The sequence below is a fragment of the Rhizophagus irregularis genome, chromosome 17 (genome assembly GCF_026210795.1).
Source record: "Rhizophagus irregularis chromosome 17, complete sequence".
In the NCBI taxonomy this organism is placed as follows: Eukaryota; Fungi; Glomeromycota; class Glomeromycetes; order Glomerales; family Glomeraceae; genus Rhizophagus; species Rhizophagus irregularis.
The window spans coordinates 2,891,261-2,903,986 of NC_089445.1; the positions used below are offsets into that span (position 1 = coordinate 2,891,261).

Consider the following 12,726-nt stretch of genomic DNA (forward strand, 5'->3'; position numbering starts at 1 on the left):
TTTACTAAACCCAATTTCTAAAAGTATACTTTGGAATTAAATCTGGCTTTAAACTTTTGGCTAACTCTAGCTTTATACAACAATTCATAGAAATTTGAAATTTATGGTAACTTTTGCCATAAATAGATTTAGTCATTTTTTTTAAACTATAGTTGTATTTATTTTATAATGCAAAAAAAAACAATTTTCTGAAAAGCTTTGCATCTTTTATTTCTGATATATTTTATTGATTAGCAGTATGAGTAAAGTAAAATATAATTTATTTGGAAATTATATTGCCTTGCCTAGTTAATATAAAGAACAAAAAGATCATCTTATTAATGAAGTATTTTTTTTGAAATTAATATTAAAATAATATTGAAGTTAATTATATAAATAATTATAAAAATATTAAAAAATTATTGTGATATTATTTTGAATTATTATTATAAAGCTAGATACAGTACAATTACAAAATAATAATAAAAGTATAATTAAAGCATTTTGATATATTAAAAGTATCTTAATTATATTTCAAAATTATTATAAAACATTAAAACTAATTCAAAAAAAAATAACGTTTTTAGCTAAGTTCTCTTAGAGTGTTCAGATATTTTAGAAGTCTTAAAAAATTTCAGGAGTTCTAGATATGAAAATTTAGCTAAATATTAAAAAGATTTTTCTTAATTAGTAAATATGTTATTTGTTTATTTTCTGAAATCTATAATTAAAGAAGTATATATTAAATATATGAAGTTATGAACATTTTTCTTTTACTAACTTTCAATTATTGAATAGTTGATTCTTTATTTTCTAGTTTAATTTTTCAATTATTGCTGTTATTATTAAAGACCTTATTTTTTTTTAGAAGGATTAGTCATAAATAACAGGCAGATTGATTTTATTGAAAAATTTTATTTATCTGTTAAAATAATCAAATAGGTTTATTTTTATTTCCATAATAATATATCATCCTTAATACTTGAGTATCTTGTAAAAAAAAATAAACTAAAAATAGAAAATTGAATATTTATATCGTGCATTTGCTGGTTAAAATCAAAAGAATTTATTCTAATTTCAATTTAAGTTATATGGATAAGATTTTAGGATTTTACTATGTAAATTTTATTTATCAAATATTATGTAAATTTATCAAAAAATTCCTTTATTTGTATCAGATTTAATTTATATTTTATGGAAAGATTTATAATCTTAAAAATTTTTTTTTTAGGATCTAACTTTTTATTTCAAATATATTAAATATATTAAAGATTTCTCATTTGTTATTTAAATACAGTGAAAATTTTACAATATGAATTTATTAAGATTAATCAGATGATATAAATGAAGTTAATAATAAAATGTTAAAATATAAATTTCATTTTATGTAAAATCTATGACATCATATTTCTAGTAAAATTTTAATAAATATCCATTAGATATTTTACTTCAATCTTTTTTTTTTTGAAACTTGATTTAAAAAAAGTTTGCTATTTTATAGAAATTATTTTCAGGATAATATTGTTTTGAGAATTTCTATATGGACTTAAGAACAAATAGCTAATTGTAAAATTAAATTAATTTATACCTATTACTGAAAGATAAGTCAACAACTATAAGAGAAATTAATGACAAACAAAAACAACAATTGACCACTTTCATTGCAAAAGTGATGCTGCCTTTTTGTCACCATATTTAAATATTATAGCACCTATTAAGTAATAATTATGAAATGTTCTTTATTTACTTACAATAATCATCAACAACTTTCATGAGTATCATCATATGAAAATACTTTATAAATACATATTTTATAATATAAAACTATAATATTATATAATTGATAAAATGTTCTTATGTGTTACTATGTATCCATACAATTTCTGAAGTATTAACATATAATTGTAATAAAACTAATAATCATGCTATTGCAATATCAAAAATATCAAGCTAATACACTATATATATATTTCATGATCTAATAATCTGTAATTTAGATATTAATAAATTATTAAATTAAAGTGTATATGTTAAAAAACATTTCTTACCGTTATTGTTAAGTACATTGTAATTTGTATTATTATTCTCAATATCAAATCCAGTCAAATAATCTAAAAATAAAAATTTTTCATGAAAATGACAGGGATATAGTTATACTGTATAAAAAGAAATAGCACTTACCATTATTTCCGTCTTCAAATAATTTGATCCTTTTAATACTTTTATCTAAAGTAAATATGAAAGTATGATTTAGAAAAAGTTATTTAATCAATTATGAAAAAATAAAATCTTTATCATCATACCATTTTCATGATTATTTTCAATCAAATCACAGTTACTATATATTCTTTTATCTTTTTTATTAAAAAAAAACATGTGTGAGTTAGAATTATTTTAACATATTAAATTATTATAATAAATAAATATTATTAAAATAAATTACCATTAATAGAAGGGTAATGTCCTAATTTACATATAATAAATAAAAAAAGTTAATATTTGTTTAATTTAACTTTATTTTTTTAATAAAAATAATTTTAACTTACTAAATTCTAAAATCATTCTTTGATTACTTAATGTAGATTTTACTAATCCTATCAATTCACTTAGTAATCTACTTTTATAGATAGCACCTGGATTATATGTTGTTACAGGTCCAATATTTGGTGAATAAATAATTTTAGTTGGATTAAAACAACTTATTTTAGATTCATTGAATATAATATTTTCAACAATTTTAAATATATCACTAGCTGTTGGTCTTTTATTTGGATCAGAATGCCAACAATTTTGCATTAATTCAATATAACCTTCAGGTGCATTTGTGACAATTGGAGGACGAAAACCATTACATATTTCAATAATAAGATTTATATCATGATTTTGATCCCAAAAAGGTTTTCTACCATTCATTAATTCCCACATAATCATACCGAGACTATATATATCAGATGCTTTAATATATTTTTGACCTTGAAAAACCTCTGGAGCAACATAAGGAATGACACCATAAATCTCACTATTATCAATCGCAGATTGGTTTATTCCTAAATCACTTATTATAGCAAGATAATCTATAAAAATATTTCCACTATGATAATCTTTATGAATAATATTCGCATAATGTATATTTTTTAAGCCACTTATAATTTGAAGTAATTTAATTAATTTATCATGCCAACTAATATTAAAAAAATCATTAGTTATATAATTTGAAAGATTTCCTGATTTATAATATTTTGTAATTATCATATAATTTTGGGTGATGGGATTTTGAGTCATACCAAAATATTTGGTAGTATAATTATGATTATCAAAATCATTATAATCACCATGATTTCTATGTTGTAAAATAAGATTATAAAATACTTTGAGCTAAAAAAAAAATGAAAAAGTTAAAAATATATAAATAATTTTATATGTACGTACAAATATCAAAAAATGGTATTGATCATACCTCACTTAATTGTTTAGAATCAATATTTTTAGAATCATTAAGTTCTTTAAGAACAACAATCATTTCACCATCACGCCTATAATTTTGTTGTTTATCATTCCATCTTGATATTGGACCATCCATCCAAGTGGCTTTATAAATTTTACTAAAACCTCCTTCAGAAATAAGTTTAATATTTATGAATCTATCAAATTGAACAAATTCCATTTTTCCAGCTTTTTTATAACGATTAGTCAATGTATATCTTATAAAATCATCAATAACTTTATTTCCACTTAGTGTAACAGATTTTGCTTTAAAACATAAATGACAGATTTGATGAATTTCATTAAAATTCTTTCTTTTTCGATTACATTCTCTACATTTCTTCAACCTTGATTTTGTTGACGTCTTTTGAGGTTGATTATTATTAATTAAAGATGTATTATCATCAGTTATTAAAAAATTAATTTTTAATTTATAATTTGTTTGTTCCATAATTTGAATATAATTTGATAATTTATATACGTACAGTATTTTGATATATAAATATTTTTTAAAAAAATTGTTTAATCCGCAGAATATTAAAAAATCTTTTTTTTTAAAAAAAAAAAATCGATACCGTAAAGAAATCGTTTAAGTTTTGCTGGAATACGTAAAACAATGGGATTTTATATATGATTATACTTTACGTTACGTAATCAGAAAAATGCAAAAGGAAAAAAAATTCCGTTTCAGAATATTCCTTTCAATGACATTAAAAAAAATTTTTTTTTTTTGATTATTCGTGAAACGATGTACAGTACCTGCTTTACCTGCTTTTGAGTCGATCATTTTAAGTTTGATGACGTTACTCATACCAAAGAAGTTATTATTGTTTATAAAAGTTCATTTTAACCATATTCATCATCAACAAAAGCGCCAAATGATCATGATTACTTTATTTAAACCCATAAACATCAAAGAATGGCAGTTTGTGAACCGGACACTGATAAGGCTTTACATGTGAAAGGAAACAATGAATTTTCAAACATCCAAATTAGGCATTCTTTTGTTTTTTTCGATGATGCGCCAATATAATATATGAATGTGTAAAAAAAAAAGAAATGAAAAATAATGAAAAGTGGCAATAATGAAAAAATTCCAAACCTTTTTATTATTGAAAAAGAAAGCAACCCTTGAGATTTTAAATAATATTTGGTATGCTTCTCGGTAAAATTGTGGTCACGTGACATAACTGTTATTGTCTACCTAATATTAAAAACAAAATCCCACAAGAAAATCGGCAACCGATAACTTCTAAATAAACAAATGTATAGTGATAAGTATGTATGTATGGTAAAAGAAGAAAAAAAGGGTTTTAAACGATATTAATATGATTATAAGATGATAGTCTATGCAAAACGTAACTTCTAATACCAAATAGCTTATCACCTTATCACGGATTTTTTTTAATCATCAAACTCCGAAATCAAATTTTGATAGACAAAAATAACTTATGTGGCGTGATCTAGACTTACAGTATATTCATGTGATTCTTCATTTTGAGTAGCTGTATCGAACTCTATCAAGTATCGATTAACATCTCTTTAAGATAACGATCGATATTTGTTTTTGTGCTGTGTCAATGTGTCATGGGATAACATTTTGCATAAATTACTATTTCCGCAGTAAAGAATATTCGAATATTCTTGTACTTTGTTAATTTGTCATTTGTGTTAATATAAATATAGAAACTATTAAAAGATCAAAATTATTTATATTGTATCTGAGGTATCACCTGTTTAATTAATTACTTTTATTATATTAATAAAAAAAAAAATAATAAAAACCAGTTTGGGAATTCCAAGAAAAATTAATTTTTTGGAACCATAAAAATTTTTGGTTGCTAGAACTTATTCTGTACAACCATTTGCATTATTCCACATGATTTATTTTGAATTAAGAAGGAGGTACAAAATTATAATTTATGGTTGCCCGTTATAATTGAAATGTTGTTATATTAATATGTTTATTTTGTATTTCAATAAATTCAATATTTATCTGCTAGTTCATCTGTCCGTTGAATGAAGTCACGATAGTCTTAAATTTATAACTTGATATATAGAACGAACTTAATATACTTCAAAGTCTGTGTAACCATGACCTTCACGGGAAAAAAAAAGCATCATTGCCGAATAAATATAATCTATTTATATTACAAAAAAAAACTAATTAATTCGTAAATTTACAAAAATATAAGCAATAATTTTACTTACCATTATTGATAAATTGTATATTATTATCAATATCCAAGTCAAGTTCTGTAAAAAGATAGTGAGTCATATAAGATATGATTTTTACCATTATTTTCATCTTCAAATAATTGGATTTTTTTTGTTGATTTCATCTAAAATTTTTTGAGATAAAAATAAATTTGCTAAATTAATTCATGGAAAAAAAAAGCTTAAACAGATTATCATCAAACTTTCTTTTTCTTTTTGATAGTATATACAAAAGTTTAATAATTGTACAGAAATAATCAAATAAATTTAACTGACACATTATTTATCAAATTTTAAACTAATACTTTGACTTTTTAAATTTCTCGTAGATTTTGCAGATTTTGTCATTGCACTTAAAGGTCTGCTTTTATATATAACGTCTAGATTACTTGTTATAGATCCAATATCTGGTGACTCTATAATTTTAGTTGGTTTATATTTATAATACAACTAGCTGGATGCCCGCGTTTTACGCGGGCCTGGCTAATTAAAATTATGAAAATCAGATACCTTTCTGCTAAGCTGTTATATAAAGTCTAGAATGTTATTAGCATTAATTTAGAATTTTGTGGTAAATAGGGAATCATAGGCTGTGTATGGCAAGGGATTTTTATAGGTGCCGTCGGAATTGCCGAATTGAATTTACGGCATTACGAAATATGGATTTTACCATTTAAATATCTAACAAATCATCAAGATCAGCATTATAGATTTACGGATTACAAATTATCTTCGGCATAATAAAAAAAAATATTTACTTTCTTTGTGTAATTTTTGTATATTTAGCATTAAATAATTACGGCATTACGACGATTTAATATATTACGGTATAAACTTCATATGCCATAGTGATTTTACAGCACTCACAATCCTTGCGAAATATTTTAAAAATTATTACATATTAATAGGAATATTAATCATTACAAAGTATAACAGATAATGAGTGTCAGTATAAATAATATGCAATACATTTTTTATTATAATAGTTATTATAATAGTCATAGTGGTTCATTAGGAAGCCGGGCAAACCTAAAAAACATCCAAAGAATCATTAGACCTAAAAAAAGGTACCAAAATTTAAAAAAAGAAAAGAAAAAATGATTAGTAATTATGAAAAAGAATTTTTTAAAAAAAATTAAAAATATAATTCAAACTAACCTTCACTCTGAAAGGTACCACCAAAACCTAAAAAAGAGAAAAGGGTGTTCCCTACAAAAAAAAAGTTAAATTAGTGACATTTTTTAAAGTTTAAAATTCATTTTCAGAACTTACCCAAAGTTCTCAAAAATTGATCATCTACTAAAAAAAAGAAAAGAATGAATCATCAATAATGTTTCGTTAAAGAAATAATGTTAGGAAAATATTATTTACCAAAATTTACATCTGTCCAAGGTGTTGCAGTACTGTCTAAACTACAAAATATAGAACACAAAATGTTAGTTTTAATGTTTCATTTCATTAAGAAATAAAAAAAATTAATGAAAAACACTTACAAATTCCATGTCTGGAAAGAGCCAAAGAACCACCCTACAGAATGCAAAAATAAACATTAGTAAACATTTTGTTAACTAACATTATGTTAAAAGAAGCATTTTAAAAGAACCTACTAAAATTTCACATGTCCAGAATCATGAACAAACCATATAAAAAAGGAAGAAACATGATGTTAGTAAATGTTTTGTTAAAAAATTTTGAAAAAATACTCACCACAATTCTGTTCGTGTATAAATTATTCCTTATTCAGTTATCTAAAAAAATGAAAAATCAAACTGTTAGAAATGTTTGATTAAAAGAAATGTATTAAATCCTTCCTTACCAAATTTCCACGCGTCTGAAGACAAACCAAGAAAACCACTGATACCTAAAAAAAGAAAGCTTTATTTTTTTGGTTTTTTTTTGGTTTTTTGCATAATTATTTAATTGCTGTTATTAAAAATGTTCAATCCCCCTGGTAAAATCCTACTTTGAGAGCTGTGCAGGTATTAGAAATTAAAAATTAAATGTAAAAGAAAAGGTGTATTTTTTTTTAAAAGAAAGGGATTTTTTTTTCGTCATATGGGAAAATTCAGAAACTGAAAAATATTTTTTTTTAAAAAAAAAAAAGAAATGTGTCGTATGGGAAAATCCAAAAAACTTTTTTTTTAAAAAAACAATGACGATTGCTCAATAAATTTTTTATATTTTATATTACAATTAGTACTAATTGGATTATTTGTTTTTACGCCAATCATTTATGCAGCCTAATTCAAAATTGTATTGGGATTAGAGCTGCTAATCAATGTCAAATGATGCGCCACTATATAAAAATCTGTAGCACAGGGCGCAGACACATGATGACGGACGATCCAATTTAAATCCACCTTTTTATGCAGGGTAGTCTTAACGTCACGGTCGCACAATGCTTTTTTTTATAGATAGAGATTTATGAAGATATTACTAGTTCAACATAACCTTCGGTGCATTTGTAACAATTGGTGGACGAAGTCCATCACATATTTCAATAATAAGTTCTGTATTATGATTTCGATTCCAAACCCTGTCATTAATTCACATTGATCTTTGGTTTATTAGATTCATCTTAAGTCAAATCAAATGTTAGAATTTTATATTTGTTAGAATATTTATACCAAAATTATATATATCTAAATCATTAGTTATGTAATGTGTGAGATCTCCCGACTCGTAATAATCTGTGATTATTATAAAATTTCGAGTAACATAATATTTATTAACGTTATATGCATCAGTATTGATATATTTTGAGCTAAACTCGGATAATATATAAAAATATCTCGGAACTTCATAACCTCAAGTATTTAAAGTTTATGTATTTTATAATCTATTGGGGACTGTGTCATCAAATCTTTAATTTGTTTTTTATTTTAAATATTTGATTTTTCCTTTTATAAAAAAATATCAAAAGTTCTTAATAACTAAAAATTGGTGGAAATTTCAATATAAAATACTAATAAAATAGAAGGTAATTAGAAATTTCCAGAAATTTACCGAACGCGTTATCTGATTCTGTACAATTAAGTATGCTTCGGTATAATATCTTTTGTGAAAGAAATACATCATTTTGTCTTTAATTACTTTAGTTCTCAATCTAATTAAAATTGTTCTTTATTATAATAATAGAGATTATTTTTAAGAAAATCCAAACAACAAAAACCAAATACGAATATCTCATTAAAATATATTATATTTTGCTTTGATATTATTATTTTATTTTCTCAATTATAATTAATAAATAAACAAAAATATTTGTAAGGTAATGGAAAAATTTCAATAATGTTTAATACCAATAAGCACGTGATAAAAAAGAATAATTGATTAATAATTTTTACCAATTTTTAACAATTAATTATACAATAAAATACGATATATATATTCTTTCTTGTTAATCCACAAAATTTTAAAGATCTCATAAAGTATTGTAGGTATAGAAACCTCTTCCAGTTTTCTCAATCATCTCTGATCTCTCCAACAATTTCATCCAGATAATATTAATTTCCTGTAAAATCTAAATAAAATAGATTAACGTCAATACTAGTTATAAAATTATGATGTCAGAACCTATAAAAAATTTTCTCCTTACTTTTGTCGCGAAAGTGGATTTGTTTACAAATCTCCATTCTTTGATAACATCTAAGAATTCTGTGTACTGTTGGGATATATGCTGCTGATTCTTAGTGGTTGTGAAATTTCTTGTAATTATTGTCGTCACAAGATAAATACAGTATCGTACTCTCCACCTTAAATCCTCACTTAAATACGTCCTATTTCTGAAAAAAAACTAGTTAAAGTGTGATTCTTGTGTGATTTGCAAATTTATATTGTAGTGTTCGTAAAATGATAACGAGTTTTTTTAATTTCACAAAAAAAAAACTTACGTTAGATGACGAATAAAGAATTGTGGCACAGCTATTTTGTGCGTTCAATTTCTTTTTTCTCAAAGTATCAAAATATTTCACGAAAAAAGCGTGTGAATCAATGACCATTATGGCCAACAAAATGATTTTGTTATAAACATACTAAATATTATTGTAAAAATTCATGTATGTTTTTGGAGATGAAGTTGAATAAACTATAAAGTAATTTCATTAAATAATATTATACAATTTAATGTAATTCTAATTTAAAGAAAAATTATTATTACATTACGTATATAATATTATTAAAAAAAAACTTCCCCTATAATTATTCAGAAAACTTTGCTTAATTAACTTCAAATAAAAAAATTTTTATATATATTTGAATCATATCATAAGGTAAGTTACATTGCTTCTTTTCCCTGATAAATAAATAATAAGAAAAACTATGTGAATGGATCTTGCCAATCCGCCGGCTCTTCGTTCCAATACACCGGCTCTTCGTTTATCGGCTCATCTTCGTCTCCTTCGAATGAGTTGGCTTCTGCGTTCGCGTCACGTTTCCGTCCCAAGTGCCGATCGTGTAATTGTTTCACTTCTGCGTCCGCGTCACGTTTCAATGTCGGTGCTGCATCTGTAAATTTAAATTATCAATAAAAGAATCCTTAATATTAATATGAATAAAAAAGAAAATTTTCTTTTAAAGTGATGATTTATTTACCCGTTAAAATAATAGTAAAAACGAAAATTAGCAATAAGCATTTGAATTTCATTATTGATTTTGTGATTGTGATATATATAATTTTTAATTCGTTGTTTATTAATTTATTTAAAGAAATTTCTCACCTCTTTCTCAAAGTGTTTATATAAGAAAACTTTTTTATAATAACACTATTTCAAATTATTTCATGAATCAATGAAGGCGAAGTAAAGGAGGTGTACTAGAGTATTTTTCCACGTTTTCCTATATTGCGCCATAGCTATGTTAAAATTTACAATTGAAGAGCAGAGCAACACGAGGAAATGTGAAATTTTGATGTTAATAATTACTTTTAGCCGCGATCATTTGTTATTAATGAGGGCGAAGTAAAGACGTACAAGAGTATTTTTGACACGTTTTCTGCATTGTGCTATGTTAAAATTTACAATTGGAGAGCAGCCACTTTAAGTTAAAAATGAGAAAATTCGAGATTTTGATGTTAATAATTATTTCAGCCGCAATTATCTGTAAAAAAAAATTTTTTTTTTTATTAACTTATGAGAGTATTTTGCCGCGTTTTTTTACATTGAGCCACAATCGGAACGAACAGTGCAATAGATGAGATTTATCTTTAAAAAAAAAAGAAGAAATAAATAAAAATATATAGTATATATTGTTCAAAGTGATAACTAAGATCAGGAAAGTATAACTCATTTCTTTTATCTGATTATTCACTTCACAGCCACATCAACAGAAAATGGTTTTATAATCACTAAAAAATGGAAACCCGATCACATTACCGACAATCAAATGATTGACACAGATGGGTCATTGACGCAGCAAAATTATATTAAACACACTCACTTCGTACCTTTACACATTTATTAATTTATTCTGTTTAATAATTATAAATTAACTGTTAATGCTTTATAATTATATAAATCGAAGTTTATTTTTTTATTCAATATAAATTTGTAAATCATAATACAAAAAATAGTTTGAGTTAAAACTACAATGATGAAAGATTATGAGCAATTCCTCGCAAAAAAAATCTAAGACTGGCCTATCATCATATAACCTTTGAATTCAGGATTCACGCTCAACGATCTTTTTTTTTTTTTTTAGGTAAATTTCGTGGTGATCCTCATAAAATTTGATTCTATTCTAATTGAACCCTATTTTGCTCTTTCTGAATTTCCTTTACAGTATTATTTAAATACGTCTACATGTGCATGACCTACTCATCTTCTATGCCAGGCCTCAACATTATTTTGAGTTCGATGAAAAGCATGTTCAATTTTATCAAAATAGACCACAGTGAAGGTGGAAATAAAGGTTCAGATCAAATGACATTTCCACTAATTAAAGATATTGAAAAATTTGCATAACTAACTCAATTATGGTTAAAAAATATTTATCATAAATTCGAATGTCATGTTTCATTAGAAATGAACAAGTTCAAAATAAATCATATTTCATATATTTTACATTTTATAGTCCCAACTCCCCTTTAAACATGAACTCTTGTTACATAAGTAAAGTGCGTTCTACAAAGACGAAATTGATCACGTGATTGCGAAAATTGAAGCTATTTGCAATAAAAAAATGTTCTAAATTATATAGCAAGAAGCTTATTCGCTTTGTATTTATTTTAATAAACCATAGTGGACGAACTATTATGTGAATAGAAATTTTTCATTACATGCTTGCAAAGAGCGTGAATTTTTTTTTAAAAAAAATAATAATAAAAATGAAATAATTTTTTTTTTAAAAAAAAATAAAATTGAAGGTCTTAAAAATTGTTTATCATCAAGGATTTGGATCTCCTTTTATATTGAGCTTTCCTCCCAACTTCTTAGTAAGTGCATTGAATTTATTATCAATTTGTTTGTCAAGAAAATCGATTTTTTTGTAAGTAATTGGAACCTTTTTTCAACGATGTTAAATTTTCGTTGGATATGGAGATTGCTTCGTCAATTTTCGTTTCTAGAACTTCGTTCATAGTTCTAATATTCTAAAAAATAAAAAACGAATTATGTTATTGTCATGTGAAGACGACTGCGTGAGATGGAGATCATTTACATTTTCATACATACTTGGCCTAAATGAACTATATAGTATAATGATGATGACATAATAAAGAGTAGTCCAAGAGCGATTTTATAATATCCTATGATGTACTTCTTAATGATATTCATTATATCTTAGATACAAATTTATTAATACGTTGATTAGCAAATGGTGCGGAAATCGGTATTGCGTAAAAATAAATCCTTTTCTTACCATCAAGACTAATATCACTAATATCGTTATTATTTTTATCATTGTAAGTTCGTAGTTTGTACCGGTACAAATTAAACAATAAAAATAATAAAAGTTAAGGCAGTATGTTGTATATATTTATAATTCTTATTGTTACACAATTTGTAATAATCATTTTTTCTCATATTGATATTTATAATGAATAATTTCAAA

The 12,726-nt window shown here is 24.3% G+C and overlaps 2 protein-coding genes across 2 annotated transcripts; both read right to left on the minus strand.

Moving 5' to 3' along the window:
• Window positions 1-1,957: 1,957 nt before the first annotated feature.
• OCT59_009344 (uncharacterized protein) lies at window positions 1,958-3,913 on the minus strand (the record flags this gene model as incomplete). The annotated part of the gene is made up of 7 exons (XM_066133481.1): window positions 1,958-1,965; window positions 2,028-2,090; window positions 2,161-2,205; window positions 2,283-2,333; window positions 2,423-2,443; window positions 2,526-3,354; window positions 3,437-3,913. 7 exons carry the CDS (start codon window positions 3,911-3,913, stop codon window positions 1,958-1,960), a joined length of 1,494 nt encoding a protein of 497 aa, XP_065999917.1.
• Window positions 3,914-9,997: 6,084 nt separating this feature from the next.
• On the minus strand, window positions 9,998-10,324 carry OCT59_009345 (uncharacterized protein; the record flags this gene model as incomplete). The annotated part of the gene is made up of 2 exons (XM_066133482.1): window positions 9,998-10,185; window positions 10,273-10,324. The coding sequence occupies 2 exons, from the start codon at window positions 10,322-10,324 to the stop codon at window positions 9,998-10,000; spliced, it is 240 nt and encodes a 79-aa protein (XP_065999918.1).
• Between the last annotated feature and the right edge of the window lie 2,402 nt (window positions 10,325-12,726).